Source organism: Amblyomma mixtum, chromosome 7, assembly GCF_055824585.1.
Source record: "Amblyomma mixtum isolate Tamu chromosome 7, ASM5582458v1, whole genome shotgun sequence".
Taxonomy (NCBI): Eukaryota; Metazoa; Arthropoda; class Arachnida; order Ixodida; family Ixodidae; genus Amblyomma; species Amblyomma mixtum.
Genome location: NC_143018.1, coordinates 116,233,708 through 116,260,840, shown reverse-complemented (window position 1 = coordinate 116,260,840; position 27,133 = coordinate 116,233,708). Strand labels below are relative to the sequence as shown.

The window sequence follows — 27,133 nt, the reverse complement described above, 5'->3', positions numbered from 1 at the left end:
TGAATGGCAGTTCACCAATATCCCTCAAGAGAAAAGTATACAATAGGTATATCGCACCGGTACTCGCCTATGGGGCAGAAACGTGGAGGCTAACAAAGAGGGTTCAGCTAAAGTTAAGGACAACGCAGCGAGCTATGGAAAGAAAAATGATAGGTGTAACGTTAAGAGATCGGAAGCGGGCGGAGTGGGTGAGAGAACAAACGCGCGTTAATGATATCTCAGTTGAAATCAAGAGGAAGAAGTGGGCTTGGGCAGGGCATGTAATGCGAAGGCAAGATAACCGCTGGTCCTTAAGGGTAACGAAGTGGATTCCAAGAGAAGGCAAGCGTAGCAGGGGGCGGCAAAAAATTAAGTGGGCGGATGAGATTAAGAAATTTGCGGGAATATGGTGGCCGCGGCTGGCGAAGGACAGGGTTAATTGGAGAGACATGAGAGCGGCCTTTGCCCTGCATTGGGCGTAGTCAGGCTGACGATGATGATGATAATGATGAGCTTTGATCGCTCTAGCAGTTGTATTCTCTCTGTGGCATAAGAGGCTTTCACGCTTTGGCGCGGCTTAATCAGACCTTTTGTCTCGTAAGAGAGCTCGCCGCTATCAAGTCTTGCCTACCTACCGCCTACTTGTACTGAGCTCTCCTAGCAATAAATGTTATATCATCATTCGTTGCTGCGTAGGAGAATGTTATTCAACACGAAGAGATAACCGTATTAACTGAGAAAGAAAATCTTATTTCTAAACCGTTTTTTTTTAAGGCAACCTGCCATTTCGATGAATTTTGGGAACTGCTGAACAAAAAAGGATATTTGGTGTCGCGCACAACAATGAGCATTCACAGCAAATTTTCTTTCGTTGCAGAATAAAGCCTGATAAACCAAATTATGAATATTTAGTTTGAATAACCTGACTTGCATCCAAATTCGAACTAAAAAGAAACTATCACCCGATTTTTACCTCCGTGATTCTGCAAAAAAATTAAACCCGAAAACGAAGGGATTGCAAATTAGTTGGCAAAATTAACCACTTGAATTTTGTTTATTTTCTGAACAAGTTCCGGTAGCGTACATTTCGTGCTAAGATTTGAAAAAAACAGTTAAATAAAAACACGAAACACGGGGGCAGAATAGGCAGGTGCTGTATAAGCGCAAAATAAACGAACGAAATCCTAATCACTTTGCAATGAAGTTATAGGGTTTGCGCGCGCGCGCAGAGCAATGACGAAATAGTCGGACAATCTACAATATTTCACACTCCAAGGTGTTTGCTCATTTTACGATTCGCACTGCGCCATGTTAACTGAAAGAAAAACGTTACGGGGGCAGCTTTTCTTTCGGTGTGCTTTATCAGTGTTTCATTCGTATTCTCTTTATTGGCGACATGTGTAAATGCTTGCAGGAACCCCGCAGGAAGGACAGGCCTGAAGGGAAAGGGCGCACTACCCCGCTGGGGACCCAACCACTACGTCCTGTTCATCATAAGCAGGTAAGGGCACAACTCACTGCTGGCATTTAAGGCAAGACATCAGCTTTTGCGCGCCGCTTGCATCCGCGACCATGAAAACTGCGCATGCATAAAGCATACATGCGAAACAATCCGGATGGGCCATGCGCTTTATCAGCCGGCAACGTGAATCAAATATCTGGCAAGCTTACATGAATGTGCTCAGAGCAATCAGATTTTACTTTTCATTCCTCACACATTGAATGCACCATGACATCAATCAGGAGTCACAGAATTTGCGTTTCATTGAGTTTCAGTGTGAATAACAAAACTTTTAAAAATTTATTATTTTTAAATTTAAATCAATGCATACCAGTATTCTGGCCCAATTGGTAGGAGTGCAACACATATATATTGTGCACACGCAAGAGAGTCAAAATGAAAGAAGTCACACGCAAAGCAATCAAAAAAAGGCAATGTATTGACACGAATTCCGGAAACTAGGAAGCACAGGAGAGAATCAAAAGGATATTGACAAATAGGTCAAAGTAACCAACCCGTTATTAAAGGAGGATAGCAAACCAAGATAAACCAAATCATCATACCGTCAAGCAGATATTGCATAGAGCATGGCCAAAGTTTGAGGATTCAACTACTAGAAGTAATTTCGTTTGAGCTAGTTGGTTCGTAGCCATGTTTGAAACAGAAAATGCTCGAATGGGACGAGTAGAAGGAACGTAAAGCAACAGGACTGGCGCCAACTTTCGACTCAGGTTTATTGCACCACAGCCTGCATTTATACGCAGCACCCAGCCGTATCACAGAAGCCAAAAACAAGGAAAGCACTCAACAACAAAGAGTATCATCCACAATCAGCAAACAGATTACACGCGAGCGAGGTGACTGCCAGGAAAACACCCCAGAACAATAGACACGTCACCGAACAAATCAGAAGCACCTGACCTGAAAGCTCCCTCACGAAGCAGAAGCGCACGCGTCAAAAGAAAACACGGCACATTTTCACGTTAAATTTCTGAGCTTCGTGCATAAACAAAACAAGTGACAATAGAAAACTAAAACTAAAGTGGCCGACAAGAACATGGAAAAACGGTGCACATGAAACAGTACTCTTCGTATAACCAAACAAGTGAAAATGGAAATAAAAATGATCGACAGGAACACGGGAAAAAGCAGCAGATGAAGTTTAACACTTCGAGGGACTCTCTTGGTGTGAGAGTGAAAGAAAATGCTGCTATGGATTTAAATTTGAGAAGATGGCAAAAGCACGCGAGAATCGCGACTGTAACGTCTAAAGGAACCCTTCGAGGAAAGCCACCTCTGCGTCACTGATCGAGATGGGAGGCTTGCTTACGCACTAGCTTCCTGCTTTTTTTATATAATAGGCCTCAACTATTTCCCGCTCTACATTATCTCTACCGGATTTCAAAAACATTGTCTTGTTTAATTTCGGGCGACAATTTTTGGAAGTTTTGCAGTGGTCTACAAGGAAATTTCCATGTTTGTTGCGTACATTGCGCAAGTGTTCAATCGCGCGTTCGTTGAAACAGCGACCAGTTTTCCCTATGTAGACGAGTCCGCAGCTTAAAGGGATCGGGTACACGTGATCTGCATGTGATGGACTTGGTTCTATGTTTAATTCCGCAAACTGGCCTTTCGTTTGACTTGTCCATGGAGCAAATTTTCGAAACTTTGAAAGGCTCAGAAAAGACAACCTCGACCTGGTATTTACGGAATGAATATCCTGGATGATTTGCATTTGGGTGCCATTAAGAAAGGAGCTTTAGATAAAGACAATGGCTTCCTTGAAGTGTTCTTCACGTCAAATCCCACAAGCCTGGAATGCCTCTACGCACCGTCGTCTCGGAAAAAAGAACATGGCAACGGGTCATCAGTTTCTAGCTTCAGGGGCACCTTGGCATTATGTTGAGCGATGACCCCTTCCTTGTGCGCACTTCTCACGTCGTACATGAACTTGAGTCTCTGCCTCCAAAGGAATGCAGTGGTTTTTTGATTTTCATTGAGGAACTGTATTATTCTGTTCCTCATCCAGGACTCCTCAATGCAGTTAGAAAGAAAATTGTGACCACTGAAATTAAGTTCCAATATGCAGCTGGAATCAGCAGCGACAGTTTCGTGGCCTTGCTTGAATTTTACTTGACTCCACCGCCATATCGTTTGAAGGAAGTTTCTTTGTCCGGAAAACAGGTGTGTGCGTTGGGTCATCAGTGGCACCCATACTTTGTGACATTTTCCTGTCATCCGCTGGAAATTATATCAAAAGTCAGCTATGTGATCCGCATGTTGTTTGTTTTTCGTTATATTGACGATTTTTTTTTTATTATACAGAAGGACGTTACGGAAGCTTATTTAGCCACAGCTGTCAAAAGGGCGCTATTCGTTTTCACCATTCACAACCACGGGCTCACGTTTACTGTGGAGGTACCGGTTAATAGCGAACTGCAGTTCCTAGACTTACAGCTAACATTTAAGAAGGATCACCTATGCTGGGCGTTCAGTTCAAGATCTCTGAAAGGATTGTTACATTTCGACATTGCCGATTCAAAGCACATCAGAATAGCGGTAATCATCAATTCCCTGCAGAATGCTTTAACAAAGTCTTACCACCACATGATGTCTTTGAGCTTTTGCGCCCAGCTTCAGAGGCTGAAGGAAGCAGAGTGTCCAGCCCCTTTGATGTGACTGTTTGTGAGATGCTCTTGTAGAAGGTCAAACGTTCTCGAGACAAAAATGGGGAAACAAGAAAGACACCGGTGCAGGTTCTTTTCGTTCGTAAGGCATCCCGGGACTTAAAAAGTTGTAAGGCTGTGGCTGTCTTTTCTGCGCCTTCCAAACTTTCGAAAATTTGCCCCATGGACAAGTCAAACGAAAGACCAGTTTGCGGAATTAAACATAGAACCAAGTTCACCATATGCAGACCTGTATCAGATTCCTCTAAGCTGCGGACTCGTCGAAAAGGGCCAAAAAACGCGCCATTGACGACTTGCGGAATGTGCGCAACAAATATGAAAATTTCCTTGCAGACCACTGCAAAACCTGCAAACTTTGCTGTCCGGAATGAAACAAGAGGATGTTTTTGACATCCGGCAGAGCTAAATTAGAGCGGGAAATAGCTGAGGCCTATTACATCAAAAAAGCAAAAAGCTTGTGCCACAGCAAGCCTTCCATCTCGATCAGTGACGCAGAGGTAGCTTTCCTCGAAGACTGCCTTTCGGTGTTACGATCACAATTCTCGCGTGCTTTTGCCATTTTCTCGAATTTTAATCCATAGCAGCATATTCTTTCCCTTTGACACCCAGAGTGTCTCTCGAAGTTTTACTGTTCATTTGCTCCTTTTTACCCAGTTCCTGTTGGTCATTTTGTTTTCTATTGTCGCTTGTTTTGTTATGCCAAGACTGCTGTTTCATGTGTACCGTTTGTTTCCACGTTCTTCTTGGCTATTTCAGTTCTCCGCTCCGCAAGAGATCCGCACCGCAGGAATCACCTCATTACAACATCTGAACGATGCACAGCGCGAGTGACCGTCAAAGCTCATACTTATCCTGTGACCATCGCTGTGGTACAGCAATATGGTCGCGATGCCATCTTGTGCATGAATTTCTTTAATGGTTTCGTTTGTATGCGGGGGCTTTACGTCCGAAAGCTACTGAGGCTATGAGGGATGCAGTAGTCAAGGGCTCCGGAAATTTCGACCACCTGGGGATCTTTAACGTGCACTAACATCGCACATTACACGGGTCTCTAGAATTTCGCCTCCATCAAAATTCGACCACCGCGGCCGGGATCAAACCCGCGTCTTTGGGGTCAGCAGCCGAGCACCATAACTACTGAGCCACCGCGGCTTCAGTCTAAGAAATGTCATGAAGAAATGTCATAGAAAAGTTTATATGTATGAAAAAGGTAACTATGACGCCATAATAAGAGAACTTGATTCATATTTTTGCGGTTTTCATAGAGGGTTCTATTTCCTGTGACGTAGACGAACTGTGGACAACATTCAAGAACAGCTGTTGTCTCCCCTAGATCAATTTATTCCCGGAAGGCTGATGTCACCTAATAAACGAGCGGACAAACCATGAATCAAAAGAAGCAAGCGTACATCAATTACAAAGAAAGCTCAGGTTGATAAAGGGTATTGTAAAAGAAACCCATCTGTGTACGCACGACTGAAAATTCTGACTGCAAACCTTAAGAGCGAATTAAAGGCAGCAAAGCGCTTGTGCATATCCTCATTGGCAGACAAACTGAAAATTAGGCAGTGGCTTAGCTCTGGTTAAGCCTGGTAGCAAGCGAAAAGCTTCAGTTATGCTTCATTTGACGGCCGTCCACACACTACCTGTACGGAGGCGGAGGAGGAGGAGACTGAAATCGGCGCGGTTAAAACTGCCCGGAGGAATTCGGAGAGGAGGGTTGCCGGCTGCGACGCGAGCAACACGCTGCTGCAACGAAAGGTCAAACGGTGGGCGAGGAGGCGAAGCGCGCAGTTGTACCGACCGCGAGGAGGCGACGCACATGCGCAGTAGGGCCCGGCTGCGCCGAAAGGTCAGGCGACGGAGTCGGCGGCGGCGACGGCTGCGGCAGCGGCGAGGAGCAACCACCTGCGCGGCGCGTGACGTCAATCGGTTTCGCGCATGCGCATAACTCACCAATTCGGCTCACGCGAAGCTCGGCTCTGACCCGCGTAGTGAAGCTTTTCTCTTCAAAAACGAACCCAAAAGAAGTGTGGCGCTTTGTCAAATGCAACAAAAAGGATGTTGTTGGTATTTTGGCAATCAAGGTTGGCGAGAATTTATTGAAAGACGACATGGCACGAGTAGAGTGTTTCAATGTATATTTTCATTCCGTCTTCTCGGTTTGGTACTCAGACGCAACTGCGGAACAGCAGAAACAGCTTAATGCAATGCCAGTTATCGTTATATCCGAACAAGATGTCAAATCATTGCTGCAAAATCTAAATGGGTATTCCGCACCAGATCCTGACGGCATTCCTAACTATATTCTATATTCTTTTTGGTTACTTTATTAAGCAACTCACTACAGACCGCGAAATTACCTAAAGATTGGAAAATAGGCAAAGTCACACCAATTCACTAAAAAGTTGATAGAAGCCAGGTCTCCTATTACCGTCCCGTATCATTGGCATGTGTTTGCTGCAGAACCCTGGAGCAGACAATCTATTCTGGACTAGCAAACAGCTTCAAGATAGCACTTTTTTCACATCAGCGCAGCACGGATTTGAATGAGGGCTGTCATGTGCAACGCAGCTGAGTACATTCATGACAATACATGCGGGATAAACAGTTTCAGGTAGACGCTATTTTTCTAGATTTTAAGCACGCCTTTGATGTTGTACCGCACCACTTTCTTCTGCAAAAAATATGATGCCTTGGTCTTGCTGACTCCCTGTTCAGTTGGGAAAAAGATTATTTAAGCGCCCGCCAGCAACAGGTGGTAATCAGTGGTGCGTTATCCTCGCCTGTGGACGTTTTAACTGGAGTGCCACAGGGCTCTGTGCTCGGACCGTTAGTGTTCCTCATATTCATCATTGATATACCTGTCGGCCTCAGATCCACTGTAAAACTGTATGCGGACGATTGCCTTTTCTATTCCCCGGTCACGTGCCTTGATGATTTGTGCGTATTACAGGCTGACCTTGACATTTTTTAGTGGTGCTTGAAGTGCGGTATGGCATTTAATGTATCTAAGTGTTTCCATGTGCAATTTAGTGGTTCACCATTGTTACGTATTACTTTAAGGCACCCCCACCGCGGCAAGGACTCCACTCCTCGCAATGCTCGTAAATGTTCATCTTCGATTCCATTTACTGCATTCGAAATTCCGCGTAAGTGTAAAGCTTTAGCAACACTGTATGAGTGCGCCGCTGACGATGAATTCGGAATCAAAAAATGGCGGGTGATTTAGCTTTTGTAAGTACCAAGTAATGTGCGAAAGCACGGTTTTCTGCACGTGGACACCACTGCCACGTACCTGAAAGGAGCCAGCTATGCGCCTTTCCTTTCCTCAGATTCAACGGAGTCTACAGCAACGGCTTGTTTTGTGGAAAGGCGCTTAGCTGCCTCAATTTGTAGGTGGACGCCACCGCCTACTCACAATACGACTGAGGTGTCCACTAACCCAGTGCTACTCAGAGGCTATTCGCGCAGACGCACGCCTCTGAAACCCGGGAAGTGCGACTGGGATTGCTTTCGCAGCCAAAGGCACAGTCATTCAGTACGCCATTCTTCTTGCAACGCCACTCAAGCAGACACATAGCTGCCCTCAACTCTGCGCTGGCGCGACGACAGCGTGCTCCCGCCCCATGATTTGTTCTTCTTTCGTCATTGTTCTTCGGGCCGTTGCTGCTGGCACAAAGCCCACAATAATTAGTCAACTTACTTGTGGCATTCTTCCACTCCACCTAGTGGCAATGTTTTTCTTCTTGCCACCTATACCAAACGGTAGCCCGTAGCGCGATTGCGCGCTGAGCATCGTCTCCTAGGCCACCATTCCACTTTTCTAGCTACTCCCGAGTATCGGCGCACATCCTGTGAGCCGCTTAGACTTTCTACTCAGAACCTTCACAGAAGTTCAGAGCCTCCACCACTTAAAACCTTCGGGTTGCGGCTGTAGATTTGCTTTCGCACTAAAAGCAGACACACTGCAGTGGCGCTCCTCTTCCGGATAAGTTGATGATAATGACACACATAATGATGATAGCTTTCACCTAGGAGCTCCCCGGTTAGCGGGCCGTGCAGGTGAATTTAGACACACGTGAGATGCAGCTGCTGCTTGAAGATTTGTTTTTCTTCTCATAACATCAGCTCCTAAGTTGGGGGAAAGCGGGCCCGTACATTAGTGCAGCCCTTTGACAAGTGGATATGGTATTTGAAAGCAGGAACTTTTTTTTTCAGTATGTAATCTCTAGTTTACGAAAGAAAACAACTTTTCGGTGCTCTTTCCGTGTTCTGAAGACAAAAACATAGCGATGTAAGTACCGGTTGCCTCAAAAGCGTCACATTTACTCATAGCGAGCTAATAGACGTGGTTGACACGGTTTTAAAACATCTTAATGTGCCCACACGGGCAGGCTGCTCTGCAGGAGGAGTTCTTCAGAAGTTCTGGAATTTTTGAAGTGACAAATAAAAAATTCGTTTTTTCGGTCAGCGTTACATATTACACGCGCTTAAGTTTTGAGAGAAAGACGTTAATAGGCCAGTCTGGGTCACTGGAATGCATGTGGAACCTCAGTCCTAGCAGCTGCTGATGCCAATGCGTTGAAGAACATTAAGTTTCAAATAATCAAGATGCCTTCTCTTGACGGGTGCCACTCCCCAGCATCAGCTGCACTCCTCTCGGTGCTGCACCTGGCGAACTTCCCTGTGCTCATTCTGACAAGTCGCTTGCTGCGCTTTTATGGCTATTGCTATCTGAGCCAGTCAGAATGCCGTGTGGTGCAAAACGTGTTCCTCCGCGCTTCTTACCCCGCGACTGATGGCTCCACCACTGGCAAGGAAAGAGAGCGATCGTCCAGCTGCTCTGTGGCCGCCATGCTTACGAATGGCGGTGCACCAATTTGCTGCAGGCCTGCCGCAGTGCTGTTTTAGTGTGGACTTTCTCAGCCAATTCAGCGAGTTGATGAAACGCTCGCTGTACGTACTGAAATTTCCTTCTCAGTCCCAAAATAACTTTTGTACATTCAAAATACCATCCCGAACCTCCTTTCAATTACTTCAACACTTGCTTAAAAATAGTTACAACAATACTAAAATATTTGAGGGACTATATGTTGTAATCCTTGACCCTTATTACACGGAACCGCTCTACCTTTCACAGTCCTGCAGACGACTTTTTAGGGGAAGTATTGTGATGGCAGTACACTCTGGAGCAACACTTTTGAATTGGCTCCGCTTCGGACAGCCGGATGTGAGCGAGAAGCACGCCTGCCGTTCGATTTTAGCTTCGAACCTAATGCATTGCTTCAGTGCTGACTGATCTTATCGTTTAGTCATTTTGCACACTACAAAACGTTATTTTTTACAACGAATAGCGCTTAAGATCAGGCTTCAAATTTCCTGTGAGTACTTCTTAAGATTTGATCTAACGCCTGTTTTATGTCTTCTTCCCGAAGGTGTCGAACGTCAATGACATCCTTGGTGCAAGGACGAGGTCTGGAAATCGCGTTGATGAAGATCTTTCGAACGGATCAATTCGTCTTGCCAGGCGTAAGCAATTAACTTTACTTTCCACGGTTTTTGCTTTCTCTCGCAGGTCAAATGACTTAATTGGTGAGCCGCCGCGGTGGCTCAGTGGCTATGGTGCTCGGCTGCTGTCCCGAAAGACGCGGGTTCGATCCCGGCCACGGCGGTTGAATTTCTTTGGAGGAGAAATTCTAGAGGCCCGTGTACTGTGCGATGTCAGTGCACGTTAAAGAACCCCAGGTGGTCGAAATTTCCGGAGCCCTCCACTACGGCGTCTCTCATAGCCTTAGTCGCTTTGGGACGTTAAACCCCATAAACCAAACCAACCAAACCAAACTTAATTGGTGATTTAAAAGCCAAGTATACAAGAGCGCTTCGTCACAAAAAAAAGGCTTCTCTTGGGCGGTAACATTTAAAGTCATTAACCAAATGCGCCACTTTCTGACTGATCATGTCGGTTGCCGGCTGCGGGGTCATATTGTAGACTAACTCATGTGATGCATGACAGACGTTTTTGCGATCGCTCTTTCGACAATCGAGTTCCCAAAGTGTGAAAGACCGAAGAAATGGTAAGAAGACGCCACAGGATGGGTGACTCAATGCCAGAAAAAGCTGCACTCATTTTCGCTATAACCGCTTCTTATCAATTAGGCTGCCACCTATTAAAAAAGTTACTAGTGAGGCGTAGATTTCTCCTTAAATAGTGGACGGGTAGAACATTACGCATATGACGAGAACCATCCCATTCATCATCATGCTAACCCTGCAGGGCATAGGCTTCTCCTGCGGCAGCATCTCTTACGCTTGCCTTCCTGCCGTGCCCTGCCCATGTCCGCCGCCATTTTCTGATTTCAGCTAGGATCTCATTAACTCGCCTTCGTTCTTTGACCTACTCTGCCTCTCTCTCAGCATTACACCTTTCTAGCTCACTGCGCTGTCTATGTATTCATGCGTGTTCATTAGCCTCCAAATTTCTGCCCCGTATGTGAGTACTTCCAAGACGCAACTAAATGCTTTTGCTCGTGAGGCATATTGGTAAGCTGTTATTCACGAGGCAAACACACTCCGCCATATTGCTGTGTTTTTCCGAGCTGTTTCACTCTGATGTTCCGGATCCGCGGTCACCACTCGCCATCAGTAGATGCATTCCCTTCCCACTTCTGTTACCTCCCTGAGTACTGTAGAGTTAGGCTTCTTTCTGTGACTGCTGAGTTTTCTTTTAAAAGAATGAAATCGCGCAAAGGTATTGAAGAAGGAAACGCAAGAGACGTTCGGACAGGACAGAGCGCCAACTTCCAACTACTTTTTATTTCTGAGACACCAGCTGCTTATATACCAAGTGGAATCAATTATGACAGGGAAACCCATGCGCACTCAACCACAAAAAAAAACAACTGTCAAGCAAAGAGGAACACCGCCCCTATCTCATCTTAACGAGCAAACCAAACCAAAGGATATACCACAGGAAAAAAAACGCTGCGCCACGACGGCTGCAGAAGAGAAGGCGAGGCCAACCTACGAACACATACTCCCACATGCGACACTGCGCGCGCGCAGACAGCTCAACACACACACACACACACACACACACACACACACACACACACACACACACACACACACACACACACACACACACACACACACACACGCACGCACACGCACGCACGCACACACGCACACACACGCACACACGCGCACGCGCGCGCACACACATGCGTACACGCGCGCACACACATGCCCGCGCATGCACACATGCACACATGCATACACGCACACATGCATACACGCACACACGCACACACGCACACACGCACACACGCACACACGCACACACGCACACACGCACACATGCACACATGCACACACGCACACATGCACATGTAACACGTATCTGATGGCAATGCCAGGTCATATATAAAACCATAAAAGCCATGTGAGTATCTGTTCGTAGGCTTGGCCTTGCCTTCTTGTCTTCCGCAGCCGTCCTCGCGAAGCGTTTTTTTCCCTGTGGTATCTCCTTTGTTTTTTTTTTGTCTGAACGAGCCAGCGCAAAAAACACAACGGACAAGAAAAAGGTGGTTAAAACAGATGCTTGGGCAAGTTGGTAACTCATTTTCACCGGAACAGCGCGCACTAAGACACGGACACGAAGGGAGACACGACACACACAGCGCATGTGTGTGTCATGTCTCCCTTCGTGTCCGTGTCTTAGTGCGCGCTGTTCCGGTGAAAAAGAAAAAGGTGGAACACGATGGACAGGAGCGCTGAACTTTCAACTTTATTTAGGAAGTACAGATGCAACGTATATATACAGCCATGTCAGGTGGGCGTAGGCGTACCACACAAGGTAAGCAAGAACAAGTGGAATCTACAACGTCATGAGGTCTTGCGTTTTTTCCCTGTTATTTTCCCTCTTGTTTGTTCTTGCCTCCATTGAAATGTGTCCCCTTCACGTGTTACTTTGTTACTTTAGTTAAGATCTTTGGTTTGCTTGTGTCGCTTGTCTCTTTATGACCTTGTAGATTCCACTTGTTCTTGCTTTCCTTGTGTGGAACGCCCCCCTTACATGGCTGTATATATACGTTGCATCTGTACTTCCAAAATAAAGTTGGAAGTTCAGCGCTCCTGTCCGTCGTGTTCCGCCTTCTTCTTGTCCGTTGTGTTTTTTTGCGCTGGTTCGTTCAGAAGCATGTTCTACCAACTGGCCCAACAACAAGTGTTGGTTTTTTTGCTCCTTTAAGATCATTTAGGGACGCTATTCATTCTTGCTTGGCAGTTGTTTTTTTTTTTTGCTGGTTGAGTGCGCATAGGTTTGCCTGTCATGCCTCTGATAATTAATTCCATTTTGTATATAAGCACCGGGTGTCTGAGAAATAAAAACTAGTTTGAAGTTTGCGCTCGGTCCTGTCCTCGAGCCTCTTGCGTTTTTTCTTCAATCCCTTTGCGCAATTTTATTCCTTTAATTGCTGTTATGAACCAACTGGCCCTGTCGAAAGTGCTTATTGTGTTTTCTTTATAATAATGTTTATATCCGTCGATCTGCTTTTTCTGTGCAGGCCCTCAATCATGACCTACTTTTTCTGCCTTGACATCATTAGAATGGCAATGTCATTAGCCAATCTGAAATCACCCTGGTGTCATGCATTACATTTTGAATGCTTCCTCTAAACACGCGCTGAATAACAGGGCAGAGATTGTGTCTCCCTGCCTGACATAGTTCATCACTTCCCCTGTGACCTTCCCGCTTTTCCTGCAATGCATCTCATTCTGACGCCTTTTCTCCACAACCAGCTAGTCTGCAAGGTGTTTGGCTTAACATTTTATTCTCAAGCACAATTCTCCCAATTTCAAAGCAAGCGGAGAATTTTTCTTCCACCTTTCATTTATTTCCTTCATCCTTCACCAGCTACCAGCATGGCTTGGTGATTTAAAACACGTCCGCTATATACGCCAGAAGCTTGGTTTTGGGCAGTTCTTTTGAATTCTTGTATACATAGGGCAAAAAAAGACAAAAACGGCTCAAGACCGACGCTCCATAGCCGTGTTCTTTCACGGCGAGCACAAGCCAGCACTTAAACATCTGGTGCAGCTCTGCAACTACACCCGTGGATTGAAGGGCCTATTGATCACAATCTGCAGGTTCAGACGTTTTGGAATTTAAATCAACACTCTAGGCCACGAACAAATATGAGCCCGTTGCTTGTAAACGCATTTAACTCCGACTCGATTTTAGGCACAAGAAAGATGCTGCCGTGAGACTAAATTAATAATCCAAAGTGGTGCTCTGCTAAGCAGCCGCCCCCACAGCAACACTGCAACAAGGAAGCAGAAAGGGCTGGCCTTCTGTGTCCAGCAAAACGTTAGCAGCTTGTCTCTTATTTCTGAACAGGATTTATACAAGGCAGCAAACGAGCTTACGCTCTTCTTCATTCGCTTTTGGCTTGCAGGATTTTGTTCCTGGAGAGCAAAAATATGACAGCGCCATGCGTGTGTGCTTCAATGTTAATGAGGGTGCTACAGTGACAACGCCGGAGCAAGTGAAAGCGGTAAGCGGGGGCCCCTCATCTTGCTCGTGCCGTTCCTAGCGAACTTGTCTTACAGTTGATACGAGGGAACGCGACCATGACATGCTGGAAAATTTGCTTATTGCTCTTTCTCTCTATTTCATTTCGCAGTTCACAATTCTTTCCATGTTTGAGCTGTTACCGATCCATGTAAGCCTTCTTTTTGTACTCAAACAAGCATATCGATTGCAGTATTTCTCAGCGTGTGTTCAGAAGGAGTCGGACGCAAGCGATTTGACCCAAGCGGTGGAATGCTCAGTTGTACGTCGCGGCTACATGGACGACCCGATGAACACCGACAACTGCTGGAGGGAGGTTGAGCTCTGGAAGATTCATTTCAGTGCTAAAGAAACTTTGGGAGACAAGTTCCAGGTACGTTACGAAATGCCCATGCTAAAGATTTTTTTGCGAAATGGCCCCAAAACGACAGACAAAACAAACTATATTTTCTGTTCATGCTTTTTGGGCCAGAGAACACACGGCGCACTGAAGTAGGCGCACTAAAAACTGACAGTTTATTTCTTGCTGTGCGCAGTAAGCAGATGTCAGTAACCGATAATCATCCCTGAACATCTGTATCCTCAATACGCACCGCAAGCGCAAAAAAAAATAATGACCCGTTCGAGTAACATTTTTCAGTTCACGCCCCGAATCAAAGGTAGACCGGCTTCTTCACCCATAAAGATGATGAGGGATCACCAGCGCAAGAATCACCCGGCTTTTTATTTACGAGGCTTCTGGTGTTTATCTTGCAATTTACAAAAAGGTCCTGCTACGGGGAGCTCTTAAGAATATTTATGTCCTCTCAATGCGGCAGGATTGTTTTTATTTTCATATTTGCTTTTTATTTTTGTATTTCTTCGTTTTCCTTATTTTTTAGTTACATACCTACTCATTAGCATAACCTCCTAAGGCAGAGCGTATACTAGGTTCACATGTGTTCGCCAAGAAGCAAAGCAGTGCTGTGGCCGCCGGCCGGTTGCCTGCTCGCCTCGCAATCGGCAGTCCTGGATTCATGTTCCCGCACGTTCGGAAGAACTATTGTTTTCCTTGCCAGGAACTCAGGTTTTAGAACGGCATTTATTCTGGATTTCGGCTTTCTGTGCCGATGATCCATAGAAATGCATTCCAAATAAAAAGTCAGAATACACGCAGATAACACGGCAGTTTACCTCTTCTACCGGAGAATAAATTTCTGCGGCCAAGGGATATAAGCAAATAGAATATCTGTATCGTCGAATAGCTGCCGCGGTGGTTCACTGGATATGAAGACGGCTGCTGACCCGAGTTCGATCCTGGCCACAATGGTCGAGCTTCGATGGAGGCGAAATGCTAGAGGACCGCGTACCGTACGATGTCAGTTCACATTAAAGAACCCTAGGTGGTCGTAACTTCCGCACGCTTCACTACAGCGTCCTTCATGTCTTAGCCTATTTGGAATATTAAACGCTCATAAACCCAACCAATTATTATCCGCCCTGCTTCCACTTGTTTTTGTCCTCATCATCATCAGCCTGACTACGCCCATTGCACGGCAAAGGCTTCTCCCATGTCTCTCCAAATGACTCTCCTTTGCCAGCTTCGGCCACCATATCCCTACAGACTTCTTCACATCCGCCGACCTATCTGCCGCCCTCTTCTATGCTTGCCTTCACTGGGAATCCACTCCGTTGTTCTCAAGGACCAGCGGTCATTGTAGTAACGAAGTGATCCGATAGGCGTTATTAATCAGTGACCACCACACACATTCTCTTTCTGCAACAGAAACCCCACCATTTATTCCATGAAGGAGAAAAGGCGGCACACAGCGTCACCGACCACGGCAAGTCAAAAGCACAACACACACTCACCGATAACCCCGTTTCCGTCCCCACACCACACCACGACAGTACCGACCCTTTCCCAGAAAGGGCATCTAATTCCATTCGACGTCGTCGTGCGGGAGGCTCGGCGCGTCCGGCGCCCACTGGTCCCAAGGTAAAGGGGTAATGCCCTGTGCGGCTACCATCGCCAGTTCCAACAGTCATCTTGCTTTGGCATTACAGCCTTGACGCAGCCGATTTCTTCCTCTTGATTTCAGCTAAGATGTCATTACCCTGCGTTTGTAAACTTGCCCACTCTGTACGCTTTCGGTCTCTTAACATTGCTTATTTTTCTTTCCATAGCCGTTTTATGCTTTTCTCTTGAGGGACAGTGGTGAACTGCTACTAGCGATGTGGCAGAACCTGCCATATGCGCACCACCTCATTCTTGATTTTCTAGTTACCGCTCATGATCCGGATCAGCGGTCACTACCTGCCCTAAGTAGACTACTTCCAGCACCTAGCTATCAATTGTGAACAGGTGTTCCCTTTTGACACTGTCGCACATGACTTCCGTTTTCTTCATGTTATTTTACACCCACCTTTCTGGTTTGCCTATCTAACTCATTGATCATGCTTTGCAGTTCACCTCCTGATTAACTTAGCAAGGCAACGTCATCGGCGAACCGCAGACTACTCAGGGATTCTCCATTGACTCTTATCCTCAACTGTTCCCAATCCTGGCCTCGGAACGTCTGTAAGCAGGCGGTGAATAGCATTGCGAGATCGTGTTTCCCTGCCTGATACACTTCCTTATTGGAATATTGATGGTAATTTTATGGAGGGCTGTGGTAGCTGTGCCAATATATTGACATAGAACACTTCTACGCCCCAATTGTGAGCCGTGTTTTAGATGATTTTGGAAACTTGGGAAAGGGCTAGGTTTTAGTAATGAGCTACCGGATAATGGTATGCTTCACCTTTTAGGTTTACAGTTAAAGTTTTCAGATGGTCACATTTGCTGGGCTTACTCCCCTCGTGCGCTAAATGGGCTCTCGCCGTACCATTCGGCCCTCTCAAAGACAGTGAAAATGGGCATCGCGAACCTTTGCCTGGAGTCATCGCTCCGGAAGTCGTGTGCGGATGAGATGCAAGCCAGGTTTTCCAACCAATTGGGTAGGCTCGTTGCAGCTGGCTTCCCTGAGTCGGTCTTGGTCCCTGTGGCAGAAACGCTTTTGAAGATGAAGGCTGGGGTAAGCAGGGATGAGTCGAAGGGAAAAGAGTGGCCTATAGTGGTCCCGTACATCCATAATGTCACGCACAGCCTGAAAAAAGTGCCTAACCAATATAATGTGCCGGTGGTGTTCTCCGCTCTCCAAAAGCTTGCCCAGCTAAGGCGTTGCATAACCTGCGAAAGCCAAAAGCTTGGTTGTCAGAAGAGGCATGGCCAGCGTTTCATAGAGTTGTCCACAAACATCGTATATGAAATTCCCCTGTCTTGGGGGAAATCGTACATTAGACTGACGGGGCGTTGAGTGAAGGACCGCCTTAGGGAACATGTAAAAGATAGAAAATTGAGTGGAGGTGAACGACTTGTGGATCACTGCAGGCCTTGCGTCGATTGCATTCAGCGGTTCCGCGATGCGAGGATTCTGAGTAGGGGCAGACACCAGACATCGCGTGAAACGTTGGAAGCCTTCTACGTCAAGAAAGCGTGAAACTGTGAAAGTGGCGCATCGATTTTCCTTTATGAGACAGATCTGAAATTTCTAGTTTATAAGACTTTCTACTCTTTACTGAAAATCCATGTTTCATTGCACGCGCGCACATGAGCGTGGTGTTTTGGAGGGCTAGATATGTCGATGCCTCTGGAAGAGTTGTCCACACTTATTGAGGAAGCCCCATGACGCTTGTTGAGGAAAGCGGCGGCCAGCTTACCGACGCGTCAGCTCTTCGAAGCAGCCATGGACGTTCATCGAAGTGCTCTCACTTCATCGTCTTCTACACGCTGGCACGTGAGGTGGCGCTACAGGGCCCCCCTCCTAGACATTTGGTCGAAAAAAAGAAAGCTAAAGGGTTGAAGCAAATTGGGAGGGGGGGGGGGGTGAATTAGAGTGAAAAAGACACTTTGTACTAGCTATTTACACATATGTACAGTATGCTCGCGCTGAGGTCGTAGTCCAATGGCTAATCAGGAAAAATCAAAGTCAAAGTTCAGGAGGTCGCGCTTGAGTGAAATGTAGAGGTCGACCAGTAGCTACCGTTGTTATGAGAAGTAAGACAGAAGTCGTTATGGGGGCAGGCGCAGAGCCGGCAACACAAATGTCGGATGATGGAAGGCAGAGCGGAGGTGGCAGTAGCGGATGTGGACTGTGTTCTTTCAGGGAACTCGGCATGCACAAACCCTGGCGGTTGTGATAAGAGTCTAGCGGACAAAGGCTGGTGAGGCTCGTGCAGGTCTGGCTCTCCAGCTGCTTGCACTCTGTGCTGGTCGTAGCGACGCCGCCATGGCTGAAAGCTTGGCAGCCCCAGAACGGCGGAGGCCCTTGAGGAACAGAAACGTGCACAATATGCGCGTGGCTGTGATTGATTGGTGCCCTTTGTATGTGTTGGTCATGAAAGATGAGGGCTATGGTCCGACATCGCATGTAAAAGCCGTGGCTACACAGGTGATGGGCAGAGGCCATGATGTCGCGTGCTGCAGGATGGAAATGGCAGAACACTTGAGTCGGGTCATTGGCATTGCTGTGGAGACGTCTGCACGGAGGAACTGGTCTCTGTAACAGCCAGGGCTGGCGCAGTGGTATCCGCTCCTTGTGATAAGGATTAGACATTGCAGGTATGACTGAAGGGAAGAGACGCTTGAAAAGAGGAATCCATAGACGTCTCACTCTTGCGCAGGAAAACCTGAGCAGGTGAGACACATGGGTGTGGTGTGGGGTGGGGAGATTGATGCGAATCCGGTGACGCCAAGTCTTGAGACGCGCATGACAACGAGTCGGCAACTGTTGTTCGAAGGGAAAGCGTCGGGGCGCGGAAGGACTGCTCACGAGTAAGAAGTGGCTCCGCTTACTCCGTCCTTGCTCATTGAAAATGCGGCTGTCTTGCGAGCGCGAAAGCGTAGTGCCTGACGACGGCCGTCTTGAGGTCATCGTACAGGGTGGGCCCAAGAGGTGGCAAGGTAAGGCGCTGGAACAGGCCACACGGAAGAAGCTGCTTGGCGAGGTAGAACCGGATGGATTGGCTTGAGACGTCGTGGAAGTAAAAATGAGACTCGAGCGTCGTGAACCGCAGTGGGGGATCGTTGACGTAAATAGTCGCTAAGCCGTGCAGCTCAGGAAAATCAGTCAGACTGCAAGGCATTAGAACGGACTCCCCTCGGCTGGATGGGGCCGAGTGTGACATGGCCATGGCGCCGCAGGTAGCGAAGAAACAGCCGTGGAGGTGAAGTCGACAAGGGTGCTTGCGTAGAATGTCCAGAAGTCCGCGCTCACCAGTTGTGGGAGAGGTGTCCACATTTATTGAGGAAGCTCCATGAGGCTTGGTGAGGAAAGTGGCGGCCAGCTGACCGACGCTTCTCCTCTGCGAGGCAGCCGTAAGCTTTGTTGTTGTTGTTGTCCTCTAGATAATGGCGCGTACCCACTGCGGGGGATTGGCCAAGACACAGACGGCAACTGATAAGTGCACAAAATGTTAAACGAGAAAATAATGGTGGGGAAAAATAAGATAATTATGATAATAATAGCAAGTAGGAAATAAATGAAAGGATCTCAGATGTGTAATTGAAATAGGCTAAACAAATGCTGTGAGATCGGTGACTGAAATAGAGAACGGGGCTAAATATTCCACGTTTCAGAAAGCTTTCGTTCCAGAGGAATATTGATCGTGTGAAAGGGCAGAGCTTAAGACGGCAGCCGTTTAGTGTCTGTAAGGAAGTTTTGCATGGCGGAGAGCACATTCCAGTTGCTGTGCCCAAGGGAGGAAGCCCCAAGAGACAGAGCAACCCTGGCAGACAGACTTAGACCAAGCTGTCGTAACGGAAGCTCCAGCAGGCGGCTCCGTAAAGAGGAGAAACGGCGGCAGGTCAACAAGAAATGATCTATCGTTTCGGGTTCTCCGCAGAACAGGCACAATGGGGAGACCGCCAGACCAGGTCTATAAAGGTAGAAGTTCAAGTGAGGCACGCGACAACGTAGACGCGTGAAGGAAACCTCAAGCAAGCGTGATCACCATCCTTTACTGCACTACGGGTAAAGGAGATGCCGGAATTCTGGAGAGGAGGTCAGAGCTTATGCTGCGAATTCTTTTAAGAGAAGATACCTGCGAAACCTGGCCGCCGCAATATATGCGCTGGGTGGAAGCACAGATACGACTGGGCCTTGAAGAGATGCCTTCGCCAGGGTATCGGCAACCAAATTCAAATGGATTCCTCTGTGCCCAGGCACCCAGACCAACCGTAATGAACACAGGTGGGGTGGAACCAAGCATTTGAGTAACCGAAGTGCCTGAGATGTTGTAGACGCGGTGAGAGAGGAACACAACGATAATGAATCTGTCATAATTATGACAGAAGACAAGGAGCTGTTTAATTTGCGCAACTTAAGACTACTGCTAGAAATTCGGCCAATCGAATCGAGGGGTGTAATCGGGAAGGCGGAGTTAGAATGACCAGTCAAGGGAGATGGAGAAAATGCCAACACCGACCTTTTCTTCACACTGTGAGGCGTCTGTCGCTATGAGCACATGAGATTTAAAGCACAGCAGGTAATCCTGCAATAAACCGCTGAGCAAATGAAAAGGCATTAACTTTGCATGTTTTGGAAAGATGTCATCGAAGACAATCTGAATAGATGAAGAGTTGGCGCATACCGGACGGATGTCCGAAATGCGGACGTTTAAGGGGTCAAGGAGGGATTGCACAAAACATATCTGAGGGGTACGGAAACGAGACCAGGATTCGTTGAAAAATGACCGAGGCTGACGAAGGAAGATCAAATTGGAGGCATGAAGCGAAGAATCGCACATTCTTACGAACGTTTTCACCGTTAAGAGCCGAAATCTAGAAGTCAATGATGGAATACGCGCTTCCAGGTACAAAACGGAATTCGCCACAAATTTTGGAAGGCCCAAACAAAGGCGCAACGCCTCGCGCTCCAAGAGAATCAAGGGGCGAAGTTTATACGCTGGCGCACCAGAGAATAAAACACAGCCGAACTCTAAGACAGGACGGACGTACATTCTATAAATCATAAGAAGTGAGTGTCTTCTCATGCCAGAACGAACACTGCTCAGCCTGCGCAGCATACCGACTGCTCGGACTCCTTTCGCAGTGATCTGCTCGATATGGGCCCCCCAGGAAAGAGAAGGATCATAAATTACTCCGAGGTATCTGACACTTTGCACTTGAGGAATTACATGGTTCCGGCAAACAATAGAGAAATTAACTGGACGAGAGAGCGGAAAAACCAATAAAGCACATTTATTGACATTAAGGGACAAATTAATGTCTCCTAACCATTGGTCTAGGACATTCAGGTAGGACTGCAAGGACTGGCACAAAGAGGAAATGTCGTTCTCTGAAGCAAAAAAGGCGATGTCATCAGCATACACATAGGTGGACACCTGAGGACTGCAGGGAATACTGCTGAGTAAGATGTTGAAAAGTACAGGGGAGAGGACCGCCCCTTGGGGCACTCCTCTCGCTTGTCGAAATTTGCTTGATGAAACACCGTTCGGGAAGCAGTAAAATTCCCTGTCAGCAAGGAATTCAGCAACCCAAGCCACCAAGTATCTCGGAAGTCCTACTGCCTGTAGTCTTTGCAAGAGCGTCCTGTGTTCAACGCTGTCATAAGCTTTAGATACATCTAAAGTAACAAGCGCTGCGTATTGGTTTCGGCGACGAGCTAACTGTATGCGGCTCTCCAGAGCATCCTGGTCTGAAACCAATCTGGCAAGGATTCAACAACCCAGTCTCTGAAATAACAGACATTATTCTACCAAGAAACACCCTCTCAATTAACTTAACGAGATTCGAAGTTAAAGAAATTGGCCTTATATTGTCTAACACATAACCATCTCTCTGCTTTTTAAGCACCGGGATAATCTTTGCTAGACGCCACTCATTTGGAATCCATGGCCCCTTAAGAGAGTAATTTATAAGTGCCAGTAAGGCGGTGGGAGATTCCTCGAACAAAATTTTAATCATAGAAGAAGTCACACCATCAGGGCCAGGGGCCGCGGGTGGAAGGCGGGATACAGTGTTCGAGAGCTCAGTGAGGGTGACCTCCTCGAAATCGTCCAAAGTGGCAAGAAATCCCTGAGGAGAAGGAAGAAGAGCCGTAAACCGGCGCTCAAGGCCTCTGCCTATCTCTTCCAGGGACTGTGCAAGTTCAGCCGGTGACTGAACTAGCGAGACAGCGTTCATGGTGGACGAGATTAGTTTCCTGGATTTTAGGTAATTGAATAAAGCGCGCCTATTACCAGATTTTGAAAGGAATTCCTAGCGTTCAGTATCGTGCAACTCCTTTGCACGAGATACGGTGCGCTTAAACGTAGCTGCAACGAACTTATAATCGATCCAGTTTTTGGGACACTGATTGTGGAGAAGTTTCTTCCAAGCAGCCTTTCACCGCCTATAATCTCGAGCGCACTCTGCGTTCCACCAAAGGCACGGCGATGTTCCCTTATGTGCCTGAACCAAGAACTCCGATTTTTTACGAGCTCCATCCAAAATTGAACAAATGCGGATGGCATTATCTCCACTGTTGGAATGAGATAATTCCTGAAGGTCTGCTTTGAGGGCATTTTTAAAACTGTCGTAATTTCTGAATGTGCGCCGTGTGCTGTTAGGAGAGGTCAACTGGCACATAACTTGGAAGCTGATCGGAAGGTGATCACTATTGGAGGCACAGTCAACTGGCGCCCAAGAGGACACAGTTATTCCGGGGGAAGAAAATGACAAGTCTAACGCTGAGCGAGACTGACCACGGACATATGTGGGGAGACCCGAATTTAAACAGATGAGGTTATTTACACAAGCCCAGTCCCATAAGAGCCTACCGCAGCGATCTGTTCGAAACCCCCACGAAACATGATGCGAGTTGAAGTCTCCAACAATTAAAACCTGTTTCCTGCAACTGGATAAAAACGAGTCAAGAGGCCGAACGTCATGCACACCTGTTGGGCTTTCATCGAAGCGCTCTCACTTCATCGTCTTCTACTCGCTGGCACGTGAGGTGGCGCTATATGCGTTCTCCCTCATTAAACAGTTGAAGTGTGCGCCCGTGGTGTCTTCTTTCTTGTGTATGTTGTCTTGGCGTAAAAAATCTTTTTAGTCTGCTAAGACGCACCTTTCCGAGGACCTCCACATCCTGCACGAAATCAGGGTAAGCGGTTAGAAGAAATCCAGAAATGGTTGTAGCACCGAAAAGTACAACACATAGCAAGCGATAACAACGGGACAGGCGCAACTTTTAACTGTTTATTCACCGCCAATGCGAATGATCATAAGGAAAACAATCACGAGGGGTAGCAAGAACCACGCATGCACGTCATGGTTGTACAAAAAAAAATGGGAAAAAAAGTTGAAAAAGAGAAGTGAGCCGCACAGGTGCCTCACCCCCTGTGTATCTAAACAAAGCAGTTTCACTCTTATAAATGGTAATTGATGGGGTGCTAACACAATCACTACAGCTTTTGATATAGAAAGCCTCCTGTGTGGTCCTTACTTCTGTTTATAACCCTCGTTTCATTCAGCCTTGTCGCATACTTAATCTTTCTTTCTTCACCGCAGGCTTTACAAAGATGCGGCAAATGAGAACCAGTACCATTTTGTAAATCTCAATTTTGTTCAGCTAATCGGACGTGAATACAGCGGCCGGTTTGGCTGATGTACTTCTTTCCGCACGTGCGAGGAATCTGATAGGCGACGCCCACGGCACATTTATTAAACGGAGCTGCATGTCTCTTTTTACATTAAGTTTTGTTTGCCTTGTTGAAATCAGTTTTGTTTTAACGCACAAGGCAGCCAGTTTTTTGGTGGGTGGAAAAAACCACAGGAACCTTGAATTTTGTTGCCACATGCTTCAAATTGTGCGCCACTTTATGGGTGTATGGTATGAAAACTGGTCTACTTTTGCGTTTGTTGACATATTCCTCGCCTTTTGTATTACATCCTTTCTTCAATTCTCTCACAAAGCTTGTGCCACTACGCTTAAGGTCGACGTTGGAAAGCCTGCTTTTTCCAACTTCCGAACGTGGGTTTGAAAGCTTTCCCGCGCTTTATTGCAACATAACTTCTTCAGTGACGCTTCCAGGCACATCTGAGCAACGACATGCTTTACAGTCTTCGAATGGGAAGAATCATACGGCATGCCTTGTGCGTTAAAACTGATTCCAACAAGGCAAACAAAACTGAATGTAAAAAGAGACATGCAGCTCCGTTTCTTAAATGTGCCGTGAGCGTCGTCTATCAGATTCCTCTCACGTGCTGAAAGAAGTACATCGGCCAAACCGGCCGCCGCATTAACGACCGATTAGCTGAACATGATCGGCATTTACAAAAATGGTACTGGTTCTCATTTGCGGCATCTTTGTAAAGCTTGCAGTGAAGAAAGAAACATTAAGTATGCCGCAGGGCTGAAAGAAACGAAGGTTTTAAACAGAAGTAACGACCAGACTGCACGGCCACTGTGGAGGCTTTCTATATCAAAAGCAACTGTAGTGACCGTGCTAGTACCCCATCAATTACCATTTATAAAAATGAAACTGCTTTTTTAGATACAGGCGGGTGAGACACCTGTGTGGCTCACTTATCTTTTTTCCACTTTTTTTTCATTTTTTCGTCTTCATACCCTTCTTGATTGTTTTCCTTATATTCATTCGCATTCGCGGTGAATAAACAGTTGCAAGTTGCGCCTGTGCCGTCTCGTTTGCTGTGTTGTCCTTTTCGGCGCTACAACCCTTTCCTGGAAACATGCGACAACTAGCCCGCCAACAAGTATTGCATAGTGTGAAATCTTTTTCGTTTTTAATTTCCTCATTGAGGCTGTTCTACATCCATTTCCTGTTCTCACGCTTACGGAAGAAGCTATTCATGGTCCGTAAAATATTTCTCTCTGCGAACTGTGCTAATGACTCCCCCGTGCTAATCCTGGGGGCAATACCATAGTCACCTACCACCTTGTCTGCAGCCTGTTTCTTTCCTACCTTCGCTTTGCAGTCGCCCATTGTCACCCACACTTCGCGCACTTTTACGTGGGAAGCTCCCAGACACCCTTAGAGCGTGTGGGGGTAGCGGTCTCGGACTCGAAGGAGATGCCCTCGACTCAGCGTGGCAAGCTCAGCGGAGACCAGCCACCAAGTGACAGCTTTTTGGACGTTTGGTGCCCAGCTTTCGCCGGTCCCAAGCCAGAGAATGGGTCGGAGCCAAAGGTTCACAAACAAAACAAAGTTTATACAGCAATTGAGACGATACAGAGGGTTTCAGAATCACTAGTACAGACACATAGAAAGTGATTACCAGAACAATGCAACTCGTGCAAAGTTTAACTCGAGAGAGAGACTACGATACAAAGGCAGTATTGCACCTAAAGTGCACTAACACAAGAGAGAGAGAGGTAAAGAAACAAAACACAGTTTGCTCACCGGGCACTGCGGCAGTCCGACGACCAGAGTTCCACGACGATGCCGTCCCGCAGACTGGCGAACGTTGCCTCGTTGGTCCGATGCTGGCCGAGTGGTGTTTTCCCGGGAGTCGAACGGGCGCTCTTCGATGAAGCTTAAACGGCGGTCCGGACTGACTTGACAGCGGTCAACGTCCTTCTTTTATAGGCTCGCTCTCACGTCTGTTTGTTCTACGCGCCAAAGCAGGCGCGCACACAGCTTCTCCCGAGTAGTTTCCCTTCCTTTCTCTCGCCGGCCGCGCGTCCTCATTGGTTAAAGTCAGGAATCGTTTCGCGAAGGTTCAAGCGTGTTCTAGCGTGGCGCCGTCGTGGCGGCGTAGCCCACGCCCGAGTGCAGAGGAGGGGGACATGTCTTAGCGCACGCAAGGCGTCCCCCTCTTTCCCCCGTCAGCTGTAGAAGCGACTCGGATGTTCTAGAGGAATCTTCGTGCAAGACTCGTTCCCTCGGCGCACGCCATGGCGGTGAGCGGTGGTGGAAGAGAGACAGAGCACACGCACACAGGCTAGGCGCTCCGCGGGGGGTTTCCTCCTCCCCCGTTCCGCGCGGCGCTGTCTTTCTTTGTTTGCTTCAAAAATGCGCCGAATTTTGTGACACTGCCCCTTCCTTTAAGAATATTGTGTAACAATATTCACAAATCACAAAATTCGCGCGCACCTGCATGCGCTCTCAAAGTCAGTGGCGAATGCCAAATTACATAAATCAATACCTTGATGCTTTCACATACATTACACGGTACAATACACAGATTGCACTCCAAAACACGCCGCAGTTCGGCGGTACAATTCGCGCGCACATGCATGCGCTCACAGACTACATGTGAAAATACATACACCACTACCATGATGTTTTCACATACACAACACAGTGCAATGTTCACAATGAACATAAATACACGCCGCGATTGGGCAGTAGATTAACACAAGGCTACAAACATGGAGCACGCAAATACAAGGTACACTTTCGCCTATACTTCCACGTTTGGACTACACAGCGGGCTCGGAACAGGATTGTTTCGTTCAAGCTTCCGGCCGAACTTTTAATTCTCTTACGCACGCGACTCTGACCTTTCTTTCTGTCGCGAGCTCTGCTCTTCTTTCGCCCTGGGTTGAGGCTTCTCTTCCGAACGCGGTTTTGGCTCCGCTTCCTACTCGTACTCCTGTCTGGTTTCGCGCCCAGACTTCGAGCCCTTCTTTCTTTCCTGTGGTAAGCGCGTCGGTTGCCAACAAATTTAACGCCAGTTCGTTCATGACGGCTCCGCTCTTCGTGTTCTCCTCGGCGCGCGCTATTCTGTTTTCTTTTCCAGACGGAGTCCTTACTGAACGCTGGGCTCGTTCCTCTGAACTTATTTCTGACTTTGCTGCAATGTTCGTGGAGCTCGCTTGCATTCGGTGCAGCTGTCTTCAGCTTGGTTCTCTTTCGTTCCATTTTCTTCCTGAATTTTCTCCAGGGCTTCCGCTTCTCGGCTTCACCTGCTTCGGTGGTTTCCGCCTCATTTCTCTTTCTTTTGTCCTTCTTCCAAGTTCTTCTACGGGGCTCACCAAGTTCGTTTTCAGTTGCCTCATTCGAGATGTGTTCGCGTGATGAAGCCACTGTTTCATTCGTTTCGTGTTCTTCATGGACTGCACTTTGTCTTCGGTCCAATGTTTTCTTCTGTTCCTTCTTTCTGACTCTTGTTCGAGCGCAGTTCTCAGAGCACGGCTCAGGTCTCATTGAAGAATCATTCTCCTCGCTTTTCAATTCTGCTTTCTCTGATTCTTTCCTGAGTTCGTCAATTTTAGTGCAGTGGGGCTCGATTCTCTGTGCTGCACATTCTCCTTCCTCAGAGGCAGAAATTTCCTCGCCTTCACCTTCGGGAAAGCGCTCCTCGCTGCTCGAGGGTTCACTCGGAACGGCTTCCGGGCCTTC

The 27,133-nt window shown here is 47.2% G+C and overlaps 1 protein-coding gene across 1 annotated transcript in view; it reads left to right on the top strand.

The window, feature by feature from the left end:
- The window catches only part of LOC149337289 (transient receptor potential cation channel subfamily M member-like 2), a 350,682-nt gene that overhangs the window by 298,461 nt on the left and 25,088 nt on the right, over positions 1-27,133 (top strand). Inside the window, exons 24-27 of the mRNA XM_089554378.1 lie at positions 1,394-1,480; positions 9,606-9,699; positions 13,626-13,724; positions 13,935-14,114. Coding sequence (XP_089410504.1) covers positions 1,394-1,480; positions 9,606-9,699; positions 13,626-13,724; positions 13,935-14,114 — 460 coding nt within the window. The remainder of the gene's footprint in view (positions 1-1,393; positions 1,481-9,605; positions 9,700-13,625; positions 13,725-13,934; positions 14,115-27,133) is intronic.